This window comes from Vidua macroura, chromosome 5, assembly GCF_024509145.1.
Source record: "Vidua macroura isolate BioBank_ID:100142 chromosome 5, ASM2450914v1, whole genome shotgun sequence".
NCBI classification, from domain to species: Eukaryota; Metazoa; Chordata; class Aves; order Passeriformes; family Viduidae; genus Vidua; species Vidua macroura.
Genome location: NC_071575.1, coordinates 20,706,367 through 20,721,019, shown reverse-complemented (window position 1 = coordinate 20,721,019; position 14,653 = coordinate 20,706,367). Strand labels below are relative to the sequence as shown.

Sequence of the window (14,653 nt, the reverse complement as noted above, 5' to 3'; positions counted from 1 at the left end):
ATTTCTGACTCTAGCTATGGCAGATCAACTCATGCAGCTAGTGGTTTTCTTGTGAGGTTTGGATGGAGATGAAGTAATTAGGTCATAGATTTTCAGTACCTAAAGATGACTGACAAAACAACGACCAGAGTGCATTTAGTGAGACATCTTCACCATGCCCAGGGTGAGCAGAATTGGCTGAATAAGTAGTGGGTGTCTGCAGGGTCAGCTGAGAGCCTCTGGCTGCAAGGAGAGGGAGTATGGTCTGTGCTGCACACTCTGGGCTGAGAACCATTTGCAAGGCAAAGGTGGGGTGCAGTGGTTGCAACAGCAGGGAGCACAGATGCTGAAACACAGAAATCAGAGTTGCTGTGGCATGACCCCAGGAGAAGGTAAGTGCTGAGATGTTGGGGCAGCTTTTTCCATGATATGTTGGCCCCAGTAGAGTTTTCACAGGAATCTTTATTCTTTCAGAATCAACTGGCTTGAGTGGGGCTGAAGAGGCTGAAATAGAGACAATCAGGAAGCACAAACAGGAGCTTTTGGATGACATTAAGGTAAGGACCATCCTGTCCCTTGTGCCTGCCTAGCCTTCTGAAATCTGTCTTCACTAAGGAGCATTTTCACATAACAGTCCAGGCCATGCAGAAGTGCTCTTGCAAAGGAGGCATTTTCTCAGTCATGATCCAACTTCAGTTTTAAACTTCAGGCTGCCCTGGCCTGTTTGCCATCAGGGTACATCCAGCCTGTGGTACTCTGTGCTGCAGGAATCATCAGCTGCCCCAGTGGGATATTTGAAAAAGGCTAGTCAGATTATGAGCAATGATGAGCTGGTATTGTATATTTAGGAGTAAAGAAATGTCTTCACTAAGTCGTACTGGCAGGCATCTGGCTCAGCATTTATGATTCTTTTTAATTACTGATTACCTGCTAATGGAATATCAGTCCTAGTTACCTGCAGCATCCCCCTGTATTTATCAAACTTTTGTTTGCTTTGTGGACCTCGAGCAAGTCCTGCATGAAGGATCCTGTCTCTTCAAAGAGGTCTCATGGCAGGACCTTCCACACAAGTTTCTGTGGCTGGAACTTGTTTTCCTTCTTTTCTTTTAGCTGACTGAACTATTTCTCGAGTAGCTCTTAAAATGTCTGAAAGTAACAGATTCAAAATCAGTCACTAAGTCTTCATCACAGTCCTGCATGGTGCTGTGCCCTTTCTATTCCATTGTGCCTCTACCATGAAATGTGGTTTCTTATTTGAGAGAGCTTATAACACTGAATCATTGGACTTGGACTGATTTTTCCACAACATCAAGCTGTCTAGATGCCTAGGGAATAGCTGCAATATTTCCTGGCGTGGAATAAGGGATTTAGTCAAACTACATGTTACTTCTTAGGCTTCTGTCGGAGTCCAGGACATCCCTCTGGCTGCCCTGGCTGTCTCGAGACCCTGGCAGGGGGCTCGGAGACCTTGGCATGAAGTCAAAAACATCTGTAGCTTCGATTTTAGCCCGTGGGAAAAGTTGCCAACTTTATATGAGGAATTACAAGCCACAAGGGTTTGAGTAGTGTAGTAGCTGAATTGACACAGGGTGAAAAAGTAGAATTTTGGGGTTTTTAGAATGTGATTCAGGGGTACAAGGTAGAGGGATTTGGGCGTGTCCTAGCCTTCTTCTTCTTCTTGTCCTCCATGTCTTGGTGTGATGGTGACACTTTTCTATTGGTTTAAGATAGAGACACACTGTCTAACACAGATGATAGGTATTGGCACAATATTGTAAATATAGTACACGAAATTTCTAGTATAAAATGTAAACACCACCTGAGGCAACACGCAGAATGCCATGGCCAACCTGCTAGAGAGACCTCAGCAGGTCAGAGAAAGAATGTTATAGATAAGGAAAAATAAACAACCTTGAGAAGCTGATCCTATGCATTTCAGACTCCTCCTTTGGCTGCACGGGCTGGGAAACAAGGACTTTTATAATCTTGGGGTCATCCCAACACACAGAGACACCACAGACTCTGAGAGGCGTCCAGACCTCTTCTCTCTGCTGCAAACCAGAATGGTCTCTTGTCCCCCCTTGCAAAACAGGTTATGAATGTACATGCCTGGGATTTGCTTGTGTGTGTTTGTCTCTCTTCAGTTTTCAGAACAGGCGATGGGCACTGTAAGAGCAGGATGCTTGAACAGGAATACTACATTTTTTGCCCACTGTTGACAGAGAAAGGTTGCTAGACTGCACAAACATATGCTTTAAAACCCAAAGCCATTAAGCAATGGAGTACACAATGTCCAGTGGAGCAGAGTGAGTTTGGGTGAAAAGAGTGACACAGAACAAGAGACATTTTCCCCAGGGGATTTTTTTTTCAAAAGGTATCTATCAGTACCCTTAAGCACAAAGACTTGGGGGCATATCTGGGGGAAGGGGAGGGGAAGAGAAAAGAGGATGGGTCTTGGCTTACCAGTAACACTGGCAAAAGTCAGCAGTGAATAGAATAATAAAATTGATAATCATTTGAAAGTCATGAGCTGAGATCATGGTTCTGTTACATTTGTGCAACACCTAAAACTTAGTAAGGAACACTCACAGCTCTGGGGACCAATGAAGCACAATAGAAGGTGGCCAGAGCAAAACTGAAACCCAGAAGCTCTTTTAAGTTATGGAATATTGCAGAAATTCAGTTTCTCTATCTGATTATGTGCTCCATCCACATCCTCATTCCTTAATGAGAAAGGATCTGTCATAAAATAACCCTCTTCCCTTGCCTGTTCTGGTTGGTATGGGGAAGAATTTGGGTGATTCCTAAAAGAGAGCTGTGATGCACTTTGGCTTTAAGGTGGAACATGACTGCAGGATGGAAACAAGGAGTTATAGACACCTTCATTTCCATGGTAACACAGAATATCCAGCCAAGGCAGCCACGGTCTGTTATGGGCCTAAAGGAAAGTGAATTCCACAATTGATTTTTTAAAATCTGGCAGTAATTACTGTACCTTTACTCTTCCTCTCTTTTTTTTTTCTCTCTAACTGAAGAGAGTTTTCTGCTCAATGGTATTTAAATGACAGGTACATTAAAAATTCTGTGTTTCACAGTACAGCCACTTCAGGTTCGTATTGATCTCACAGTTACCAGTTCCACTTCTCCTTTCCTGGATCTGTAGCAGGGCTATGCAAAATAAAAGCTCAAAAGGAATGGGCACAATGGAAGGATTCTTGCATCTGACATTCTTTGAGGAACTGGAATCAACAGTGGGGTGAGTTCTCTGACACTCACCACACTGATTAAGCTTGATTTTTCCAGTCTTGATTGACAATAGGCATGAGAACATCCTTCTGTCTCTCTTTCCAGTTGTTTTCATCTGGAATCCAGCAGAGTCGTTCCAGAGCAGTGCCCATTTCATAAGCATCCTTGGCTGGTCATGACCACCTGACCTGTCCTATTCCTATGACTGAGGGAAGAAGTTAGACATACTCTTATGCTTCCTTAGAGGGTGTCTGCTGTTTTTCCCTCCATTGCCTTCATCTTCCTGATATTTCTTTTACAGAAGCTGAAGGAGGAGATTGCTGAGGTGTTTGCAGAGATTGAGTGTTTCCAACATGCAGAGGAGAAGCAAGACACTAATCCTGGAGAGCAGATCAGGCAAGTGGAATGACTATTCCTGTGCTTACAAAGTCTCCCTTTTTAAGTTGAAAAAAAAACAAAACTGATGAGATTCGGTTCACAACAAGGGCAGGGAAATGAGGCCCTTCTAGCCTCTTAGATTTCTCATTATTCCTGTATAGTCAGACACCTGTCCTTGTGATATCTCCCCTTGTGAGTGAAATTACATGTTCCTTTATTCTAAGTATGACTTTTCCTTCTTTTTTGTGTTTACAGCAAGCTGTCACAGAGGGATAAAGTTCTGTCCCTGGGCCGGAAGAAATTCAACATGGATCCTGAAAAGGTAGGATTTGTTAATTTCACCTGTGAGGATAAAGCTGGGAGGAAGAGCCTCTGCTGGCTGCTGTTCCAGTTGCAGCCACTGATATCAAAGGAACTGTGGCAGGGGACTGTGGGGATGGGTTCCTACCTCACAAAGACCCCTGCTGGGAGCAGCCTCCACCCTCCCCCGGACTGAGGTCTTCTGATATGATCAAGCTTATGTCTTGCTTCCCCCCATCATGGGCTTAGAGGCCACACCATACAATTCAACCCAAACCTAAGAGAAGTAAAGGGAGGATGGTTTAACACTGCCAGCGTGCCATGAGAGCCAAAGTTCCTTCAGCACATCCCTTCTTGACTGTGAGAGGCTAGGACCTTGCTATAATTTGATAGAGGAGGATGAACTAAGAAGAAGGTGAGAAGTTTTGAGAGTGTGTTCTTTGGCTCATTCAGAACAGAAAAGTACAGAATGCCTCTGTCATCTTGGAAACCGTTGTGATTGAACTGTGGAGTAAACATAGCTTTTCCACTTTCTGGAGCTCTGACCAGTGGTGTCAAGACTCCATAGCTTTCAGCCCTCTGCAGAAAGCTCTAAAACCATCATAATTAAATAGAGAAGATGTGAGAAAGACAGTTCCCTCTTCCTTCCTCCTCACTGGCAGAGCATTTTTTGAGCTCTTCAAGGAAAACCACAAACTGTGATCATCAGCTCACCATCACAGCTAACATCTCGGGTGGCTGCTGCCCTGCATAGCAGCTTTTCATGCCTCCTCTGTGCCTTGCTGAGAGCATCAAGGTGCCTTGCCCAGTGTCCACACCCCAGCTGGAGCACTTGCCAGTTCCCTGGACATCCCTCTGCCAGTGAGAGTTGTCTCAGGGCAGCGATGTCAGTACTTACAGCATGTGTGGGAGTTGGTTTTATTTTGCCTCTCTGTCTGAGCTTGGTTTGAAGCCCCTGAGGCATCTCTCTCTGCCATGCTCTACAGGAATGCCCAAACTATTTCTAACCCCAAACCAGTTTAGCTTTATGAGTTCAATGCCAATCAGGCTGGTCAAAATGTTATATACTCTGTGCCTGTATAATGCAGATCTCTGATTATTGCCTCCCTCTTGCTACATGCCACAGAGTGGGAGGTGCTGCAATGCAAGGAAATTTCTTAGCTCCTCCTTTCTAAAGTTACACTCCATCCATGCAATGCTGATACTTACAAATGAGTTCCTATCTCCAAGATCCCATGGGAAGTTCCTGAGGCTAGAGGAGGCATTAGGAATCCAGCTGATAAAAACCTTTGGGGAGAAACATTTTCTTCTGGAAAATGGGGCCACTTCATCACTGCAATGCTTTTTAAAATTAAATTGATCTTACTGAAAATCCATCCGGGGAAAAAGAAAGGAAAATAGAGTGGAGAAAAAATCTCACAAAAATTTCAATTTCTTTGTTTAAAGCTGTTTTTTCTTTGGGGCATTTTAAAAATAGTTTCATATATATTGCAAGAGAAAGTGAAATAATTCTGTTGAAGTAGAACATTTTGATGAATCTAAAACAATTTTCATTCCTTTATTGTATATTTCAAGAAGAATTGCAGTGTGGTCTGGAGAACTGCAGCACTGTTAGATATTGTCAAGAATCTTTTGAAAAAAGCCTCAACTTCTTCTCTGGCTTTAAAAGTCATGAAATTCTCTCTAAAATAGGGTATTGACTCTTTGTACAACCCAAGTCACAACCTCTATATTCCCTAAAAAGCGTATTCCATTCTTATTGTCTAGGAGGGATGGATCTAAAAAGATTGCAGACTTCTCTGTTCCGTGGCATAGAAGAAAAATCTAGGAAAAAATTGTTTCAAGTTGTCTCAAGCCTATATTTTTGTCTGAGTACATTTTTTTATTATGCCTTCTTTTAAACAAACAATTTTTCTTTTAAGTTAATTTAGGAAAAAAAAAAACAAAACATTTAGGAACAGAACAGTAAGACATTTAGATTGAAAATATTAAAATTTATTATTTTGACTTTTCCTTTTTGGACTTTAAATCTACATTGCCTTATTTCGAGTTTCCATCCCAGTGACACATTTAGCCAAATCTAGGGATGATATGAAAATGGGACTGACAACCCATAGTGGATGAAGAGGGATTGAATAAAGATGAGAACATGATTGTGGTCTCCCATGAAGGGAGTGGGGTGTAAGAGAGGAGCAAGTACACTAAAGCTAAGGAAGGCTGACATCAGAGTGTTGGGATTCTACTTTCTCAGTAGACCATAGAGCAGTTGTACTTCCCCCTCCTGCTTCTCCTTCCCAGGGGATCCAGTACCTGATCGAGCACCAAGTATTGTCTTCAGATCTTCAGGAGATCGCCAGATTCCTCCACAAGGGTGAAGGCCTGAACAAGACAGCCATTGGGGATTACCTGGGTGGGAGGTGAGCAGCCCAGGATGAGGAGACCCCTTGGAGGCCCTGTCCTGCTTGGCCCCTCTGAACTACCATTTTGGATGACTTGTGGTAGACCTCATCCAGGTGCCAAGACTGAACAAATCTCCAACTACAGTGGGCTGGGTGGGCAGGACACCCCTGGGAGGGTCTTTGGAGTGTGACTAAGGCTGGCTGTATGGGCTGCCTTTTCTCCTGCCTGCAATGGGATCAGTCATCCCAGACTGGAGTATGCACCTTGGCTTCTTCTCGGGCAGAGGGGAAGTGAGACTGGGATGGAGCCAGGTGCGTGTTGTCACACCGAGGGACATCCAGACAGAGAAGGGTCTGACCTTTTCCCTCTATCCTCTCACAGGGACCCCACAAACATTCAGATCCTCCAGGCCTTTGTGGCATGTCACCAATTTGCCAACCTCAACCTGGTGCAGGCGCTGAGGTGAGTGAGCATGCCAGGTGCAGGGACAGTGCTGGAACCTGCTCAGCCACTGGGTCTCACCACCCAGGAAGGTCAGGAAGCCTTCTTGGGCTGAAGTGGGAGCTTCCCAAGGCCCTGCTGTGTGTGTTGGCTCCAGGGCTGTTACTCTGTGAGGAGTCAACAGTTTTTCAGGGGGGTGGGAAACACTTTCATGACCCCTTGATTGGGTTGCCCATGTGCAGGAAAGTGGGTCACTGTGGTTTCAGTGTCTGGGGGGATGGAAGAGGTTATTTTTGACAGCAGGAAACGTCTGTCCTCAGTGCTGGTTATATCAGTAACAAAGTGACTCTGTTTTAGGGCACCTTGTTTTATTAGGGGCCACCTCCTGGCAGGACTCTTTCTCCTGAGGCCTCTGCTGCCTTGCAGGGGTCTTATTAGGGGAGCAGAGCTGTGATTTCTGGGAGGCTTAGTTCTCCTTCCTGCATTTAGGGTGTTTGAGGCTGATGTATCCAGGCAATTTCTAGAGAGGAGCAGAGCTCCTGCTCCATGCCCTGTGTTGTCTCCCCAGTGTGATGGGATGACTTATTTTATCTTAATGGTGTTGCATGGGTTGGGGGGGGGGCATCAATGTCCCTCGGACCCCATCTGACACTCTGCTCCTGACAGACAGTTCCTCTGGAGCTTCCGGCTGCCTGGGGAGGCGCAGAAGATTGACCGGATGATGGAGGCCTTTGCCAACTGGTACTGCAAGTGTAACCCGGGAGTGTTCCAGTCCACAGGTAGTTGAGGGAAGAAGGCCTGTAAAGCTGAGCTATGCTGTTTGCTAGGGAGAGGAGCCTTCCTTTTCCATTCACAAAACACAGACAGCATCACTAGGAAGTGTTTCCCCTTAAGCTAAAGGAGGCAGCCCAGTTCCTGTGAAGATTTTCAATAAACTGAGCATCTTCAGTCCTCCTTTTGCTACTGTGCTCCAGGCCCTCCTGCTAGGCACCAGACTGGAGAAGGGCTCCCAGCCTCTCATGAGGTATTACCTCATCACAGCAGGGGTAGCACTGACAGATGTAGGTCTGCAGAAACTTTCCTGCTGGCAGAGCTGTTATTAGACTGCATCTGCCCAGCTTGCCCAATTATCCTGAGGGCATGGAATCACCTCCCTCATAGGAAATCAACTGTGTCCCTCTTTCTCCTAGCAGAGGGAACAATACCTCCCTTCTTCTCCTACAAATGGGAGGATGACTGTCTTCTTCAGTGACTAGAAACCAAGCCACCTGTGGTGTGGATTGATCTGCCCTCTAAGACAAGTGCCACCCATGCTGATTTTCTTTCTCATTGCTAGATACCTGTTATCTACTCTCCTTCTCTATCATCATGCTTAACACCAGCCTGCACAACCCCAATGTGAAAGACAAACCCCACTTTGAAAGATTTGTATCCATCAACAGAGGCATTGACAATGGAGGGGACCTGCCAGAAGAGCTTCTAAAGGTAAGAAGAATTCCCATTCTCTCATCTCCTGGGTCCATTGAGAAGCAGAGACAGGGGATGCATCCATTAGCCAAGCTAGAGCTAGCATTTTCCTGAAGGCTCAGCAGGCATGGAACCTGCCCTGTGAGGTAAAGTAGAGGTGGGCAGCCTTCTTAGATGTGTCTGCCTTCACCCAAGCCTGGGCAGAAAAACTTCTGTCTTGTGTCAAAGGAGCTGCCTGCATCCCACACCTGGGATTTGCTGAGCAGCATCCCCTCAAGGTAGAGGCTTTAGATCATTCTCCAGAGTGTCATTTCTTGCAGGCAATTTGAAGGAAGGTGCAGGAGACTGTAGTCTTGTTTTTTTGTTTTTTTTTTTTTTTTTCTTTTTTTCCTTGGCTTGGGGTTTGCGTAATAAATGATGGCAGATACATTGATGGGAGCAACATTTCAGTATCCTTTGAAAGCAGTATCCTGCCTCCCTGTCACTTTGCTGTTATAAATGTCACCCTTTGTGTCCCTCAATACCAAAGCTTTGGCTCTGTGAAATGTGCCTCCTTGTGGCCATGTAGCTCTACGTGCTGGTCTCCGCATTCCACTTCCCGGCAGCATTTGGCACCACCAGCCCAGGTGCTAAATGGGGCTGCATCTCTGCCGTGCTGAGTCCCATCCTAGTGCCTTAATACTACCCACAGCAGCACTTGTCACATGCTGGGTTTGGTCACTGCAGCTTGTCCTGCTATGGGAGCACCATTTTATAGCTGTGATTTTCCAAACTGAGTCTCTTTTTATGGCACAAGATGGAGAAAAGAGCTGGTGACCCCCCTGGAGACCCTGTGAGGTGCAGACTGGGGACTATTTTACCCCCAGTGCTCATCATGTGCTCTCCTGCCCTTCACCCAGCTTGCCTTGTAAAAACAGAGTGATGGAGCAGATGGACCTAGGATAGTTGTGTACAAGCTTTGTCAGAAATCAGTCTTTCTCTTTTTCTCTCTCTCTCCTTCCCCACCAATGCTCTGGGGTAGAATCTGTTTGAGAGCATAAAGAACGAGCCGTTCTCCATACCAGAGGACGATGGCAATGACCTCACCCACACTTTCTTCAACCCTAACCGTGAAGGCTGGCTGCTGAAACTAGGTAAGGGGGAGGACTCCCCTAGCTCCTCTGACCTCCCCGTTTGCCTGCCTCCCACCATAAATTTGCCCCAGGAACCTACCGTCATCTCCACTGTCCTTCACTCCCGTCTGCTGCGGTGGGCTGAGGCTGACACCTGCTGTTGAAACCAGCTGCCTGCTCCTTTGTCCCAGCTCCTGTAGGCTCTGTTTGCTCAAAAAGGGACTCAAAAACCCTCCCCATTCCCAGACCCATCAGAGCAAAATTGGCTCTGTGTGTGTGTCTATCACACGGCATCACGGTGGTACCATGATGTCTCAAGCTTGGGGCTCACCTACAGGGAGAGCTGGGAGGGTGTGACTGCGTGTGCATGTCTGGAGCTTGGGGGAAGGACAGAAGAATGTGTGACTAATGGCTCCTGAACCTCACTGCCTATAGGAGGACGTGTGAAAACCTGGAAACGCCGTTGGTTCATTCTGACTGATAACTGCCTGTATTACTTTGAATATACCACGGTAAGGGCTTGACTCATGGGAAACTGTCCTGGGTGGTTATGAGCCTCTGAGGGGCCAGGGAGGAGCAGAGGGTAGGAGGCAAGTCTCCCCCTTTTACCCTGTGCTCCCAGACTGGTCTCACACCTCCACTCTCTCCCGTGCTGTTTCCTCACCTCCTGTCTGGAGGAGGAGAGAGGCTGGACACTGCAGCTGTGGTCTCCTCTTGTGTTTCAATAGAAGGGGTCTCCTGAGGCATTACTCTGCCCTTGTCACTCCCACAAAGGCCCACACAGGGGAAATCAGAGAGGTTCTAAACAGTGGCATAGATTTGGGGAGCATGTTTGTGTTAATTCATGTTTCCTTGCCTTCAGGACAAAGAACCTCTGGGCATTATCCCCTTGGAGAATCTATCAGTCCAGAAGGTGAATGATCCCAAAAAGCCAGTAAGTGTCCATTGATTGGCACTTTGCCAACACAGGCTTTCAGATGGTTGGAGGGAAGAGAAGATGCACACAAATTCCTCCTACCCTACACAAATTGCTTCTACTCTACTTGCTTCTCAGAGGGAAGGTGCCGTTGCAAACTGCCTTGCCCGCATCTAGACATGGCTGTGTTTTTAATTTATGTTTTTGATGTGAGTAGAGAGCTGTCCTTTGGCTGACTGTATTGTATGTTTTCACGTGTGTACGTGTGTGTAGGGGGCCAGAGATGAATGCACACAGCTGACTTCCTACTTATTTTGCACCAGGAGATGTGAGTTTAATTTCTCTCCTTGGGACTCTCCACAATGAGTTACAGCACATGTAGACCAAACAGAAGTGTTGGTGTTAGGGAACTTGCCCAAGAAGTGACTCATTTCTTCTGTGTGTCTTTTGTGGATACCCACTTTTCAATGTGTCATGGCTCTGGGAAAAGTGCCTTCTATTTGTGTGGTGGCAGGCAGAAAAGAGGATGTTACATCTACTTAAGAAGGGGAGGGATTTTCATGAGTGGAGTGGAGTGACAGATCCTAGAAGGTGTGTTTTGATAAGTGTTGATTCTCCATCTCTCCATAAAGCCTGTTTTAGTGTCCATTTGTTCACAGGAGGGGTGTATTTACCTAGGAAGGAAGGTTATCTAACTCACAGGGAAATTTTTGGGGTGGGGAAAGATAGGGTCTGTTGCATTTTGGGGACTCCTGCCCGTTGGAAGCTCTCTGAGCCTGTTACCCATGGTTGAAGGCAGCAGTCTTCTTGGTCCCCTGTCTAATCCTACTGCCTCATTTTGTTTCCTTTCGGACAGAACTGCTTTGAACTCTTCAATCCCAACTGCAAAGGGCAGAAGATCAAAGCCTGCAAAACAGATGGGGATGGGAAGGTGGTTGAAGGCAAGCATCAGTCCTACAAGATCTCAGCAGCTACTCCAGCAGAGCGTGATGAGTGGATTGAGGCAATACGGTGAGGAGAACTTGAGGCTTGAGTTGCCTTTTTTCAGCCCTAGGGACAATTGATCACAAGGTTTATTTGGCTGTCTTTTATCAGAGCTTGAAAAGGGGGGTGGAAAGTAATGTTTGCAATATAACAACTATGGTACTTGTTGACTTTAAAGAGTTTCCAGGTCCCTTCTGGAGAATCTCTAGCCACCACAGCGAAATTCTCTGCTGTAAATCTGCAGATCTCCAGTCCTACATTTTAATAACTGGTGTCTCTGTTCAAGTTCAGTTAGGTTGTCTGTGCTGCTCTCCATCATTAAATGTCTTACTTTTGCTCCCATTTCCTCTAATTTCCAGGACCAGCATCACACAGGATCCTTTCTATGATCTGGTCTCTGCCCGTAAGAAAAAGATTGCCAGCAAAAACTGAACCATGACCTGGTCACCGGCATCAGAAAGGTGTAGGTTATTGGACAGCTTCCCTCTCACACTGGGCTCTTCCAGGGAAGAAATGTGGGAGCTTTGGTTCCATCTGCCTCTCACTTGGCAGGCAGATGACTGACAGGACAGCTTGCCCTCTTTGCTTCTTCCCCTTCCAAACTGAAGGCAGAGGCGCAGGGTGCGATTCACTGAGGACTGTCGGAACTGTGGGCAGGGGGTTGCCCACAGTTTGAACATAAAGGCTCAACAGCAACTGGCCTTTGGGTTCTCCCATGTAGCCCCAGACATGTGGGACAGGATCTGAGAGGAGAAAAGAATGTCTGCACAGTGTATCCAGCCCCTCCTGTTGTCACACCAAGCCAGGGTATTTTTCTGTGATGGACCATGTAGATTTTCATGGAGCAGCTGAGCATGGTCCAGTTGTTTGCAGAGCAGAAAGGCCCCAGTGGTTTCTCTTCTAGTGGTTGAGGGTGGAGACCACTGATATTTAGAAACTCGCTGTGAAACCAGAGGTCAAGGTAAGATAAGAAGCCCTCAGTTCAGAAGAAATCCCTCTCTCCCCCTTCCTAAAGCCTGTAGTGAGGGCTGTAATCCTGGGGAGTCCCCACTCTGTAACTGTGTCATAAATGTTAAAAAGTTAAAGATAATTGAATCCCTATTCAACATAAGGGCTAACTGAGCACACAGATGCTGTGGGACCAGGAAAGCAGTTCTGGGTGTTTTGTCTCTCCTTTTTGAGACTCAGGGACCACCACAAATTTCCTTAGGGAAGAAACCCAAACTCTAGCTCTCCTCCTGGCTGATGGCTCCCTGACAAAGGTTGGTTCCTTGAACCAGAGGCCTGGGTTTTGTATCTGAAAATTTTGCAGTCCGATGGCATGAGAAAATGGAGGTACATATATCTCTCTGCCAGCACACTCACACACAGAGAGACATTCATTCCCATCTTCATACAATGGTATCATCTGGAGTCTGGGGGTTTTTGTCTCTTGTGTAAAGAGAGAAATTAAAGTGCTTAAAACAAGCCCAAAACTGAGGGTAATGTGATCATTTTCATGATAAAGTCAGAGGATGTGATATAAAAGTATCATGTTCCTGTGCCCAGCAGAGCAGCCTGAGCACTGCTGCAGTCTCTTGGCTTTTTCCTTCCTGCAGAGGGCTGTATCTACCAGGCAATCTGCAGCAAGGCCAGCACAGCCCGATTATTCATTCCGGTTCTTTTCACCCAAGCCACAGGAATGTTGAATTAATTTCAAGAGGCAGGGAGCATATCTCAGAGTTGAAACACGTGCTCACCCTGGAGAAGCAGGGTGAAGGTTTTCTTCTGCTCATGCCTGCAAATGTCTCCTGCACTGAATCTTTTTGTTGCTGATGTGATACAGAGTGAGTTTGCTGCCCACTGCTCTGGAGCACATGTGCTTGCACACAAACATTCACTCCTGCTTTGGGTTCAGTGCAGAGGCAGGCTCATGTCCAGAGGTGGAAGAGAAGTCAGAATATGGCCCCTTATCTTGGCAACATCTCCCATGTATGTAAGATAAATAAAAATATACATTTGGTTGGTGAGAGATGACCCAGGGCTTAGGATTGGAGTGAGAAATATCTGTTCTAGTGCTTCTCAGGCTTATACTCTTTGTGACAAAAGCCATCAAAATGTAGTCTGGAGTCTCTATTCTACCCATAATCTGGTGTTCAGTGAGGGAATCCAGACTAAGCCCTCCCTACAGTTTACCTGGATCATTCCTATGACATCAGGGTCTATCCAAGCTCTTCTCCATTCCTCCTCATCCCCAACCCTTCGAATTGTCCTCAGGCTCCGTATGTCCTCTCTTCCCTTCTTCCCCTAGATACCCACACTGCAGAGAAAAATTACTCCCAGCAGTTACAGGGTGGGAAGTACAACTTGAGAGAGCCAAAACAATGCACAGAGACAGGCAATTGTGTAATTTCCATCTGTCAAACTAACTACAAGAGTCAGGAAGGGTTGGACCATGTTTCATTTCTTCTAGAAACTGAGGCAGGGAGACAGTAAATTTGAGTTTCCATTCCCCTTCCTTGGCTCCAGAGGAGAAAATGCATTTCTGAACTCCTTGCCATGTGATGCCTCAGTCTCCTCAGTGCCATGAACACAATGGCATGTGGTGTTGCCCGCCAGCAATGCAACATGTGCTCTCTCTGAGTGGTGGCCTGACCTCATGCCTGCTGAGTAGCCATGTGTTTGGTGTTGGCCCGGGTGTCTCGGGACAGGTCTCTAAAACTGACCCCCCACTCGTGTCTGTGTGCTTTGACAGACTCTCTTGGAGCCCTTAGAAATCTGTGAGAGGAACGACTTGTGCAACTCGAGTGGCATCAGCAGGGAAGGTGTTGCTGACCACCATCACACGTTCTCTGTGCTGAGGGCAGCTGCATCAGCTCACACAGGTACAGACACACAGGCACACACACAGCCCCTCAGGTGCTCAATCTGGCAGATTGCTGTCTGGATGGTGGAGGTATTTCTCTTTCTCATAGGCAGCATGTGTGGATCACACAGACATACATGCAGAAGACTGACACTTATTCCCTGCTTGCCTAAGGATTCCTGCACACACCCAGCCATTCTTTTTCATAATAAATGTCCATCTGTTTTCATAAAATAGAATAGTGCAGATGTGTGGAATAGACCACATCACTGCATCCTGCCTCTTCCTCAGTCCTTCCTGTCCTCCTATCCCATGTTTATCAGCTCCTTTTCGGAAGGCTAATACATTTTAAAAAGGCATCCTAGAAATTGTTTGCACCGACAGAGATGGAGCAGCTGTGAGGAGAGCCAGCAGCCTCATGCAGTACAGCTAAGTAGAGAAAATCTCTGTGAGGTGGAGGGGTAGGACAGCGTACAGATGGAGGCACATTGGACTGAATTATGGAGTGGGAGCCATCAAAGGTCATCAGTTGAACCTGTCCTTTGCCAGGGGCTGAATGCTCTTGGTGATGGCGGCTGAGGAGCA

General features: G+C 46.5%; 1 protein-coding gene across 2 annotated transcripts in view; it reads left to right on the top strand.

The window, feature by feature from the left end:
* CYTH4 (cytohesin 4) overlaps positions 1-12,667 on the top strand; it is a 33,715-nt gene extending 21,048 nt beyond the window's left edge. For both annotated transcript variants that reach the window (XM_053978030.1, XM_053978032.1), the window contains exons 2-13: positions 454-536; positions 3,527-3,621; positions 3,859-3,925; positions 6,202-6,320; positions 6,685-6,765; positions 7,411-7,523; positions 8,081-8,229; positions 9,233-9,344; positions 9,759-9,835; positions 10,186-10,257; positions 11,096-11,250; positions 11,583-12,667. In XM_053978030.1, coding sequence (XP_053834005.1) covers positions 454-536; positions 3,527-3,621; positions 3,859-3,925; positions 6,202-6,320; positions 6,685-6,765; positions 7,411-7,523; positions 8,081-8,229; positions 9,233-9,344; positions 9,759-9,835; positions 10,186-10,257; positions 11,096-11,250; positions 11,583-11,655 — 1,196 coding nt within the window. In that variant the 3' untranslated portion in view covers positions 11,656-12,667. The remainder of the gene's footprint in view (positions 1-453; positions 537-3,526; positions 3,622-3,858; positions 3,926-6,201; positions 6,321-6,684; positions 6,766-7,410; positions 7,524-8,080; positions 8,230-9,232; positions 9,345-9,758; positions 9,836-10,185; positions 10,258-11,095; positions 11,251-11,582) is intronic.
* Positions 12,668-14,653: the final 1,986 nt, after the last annotated feature.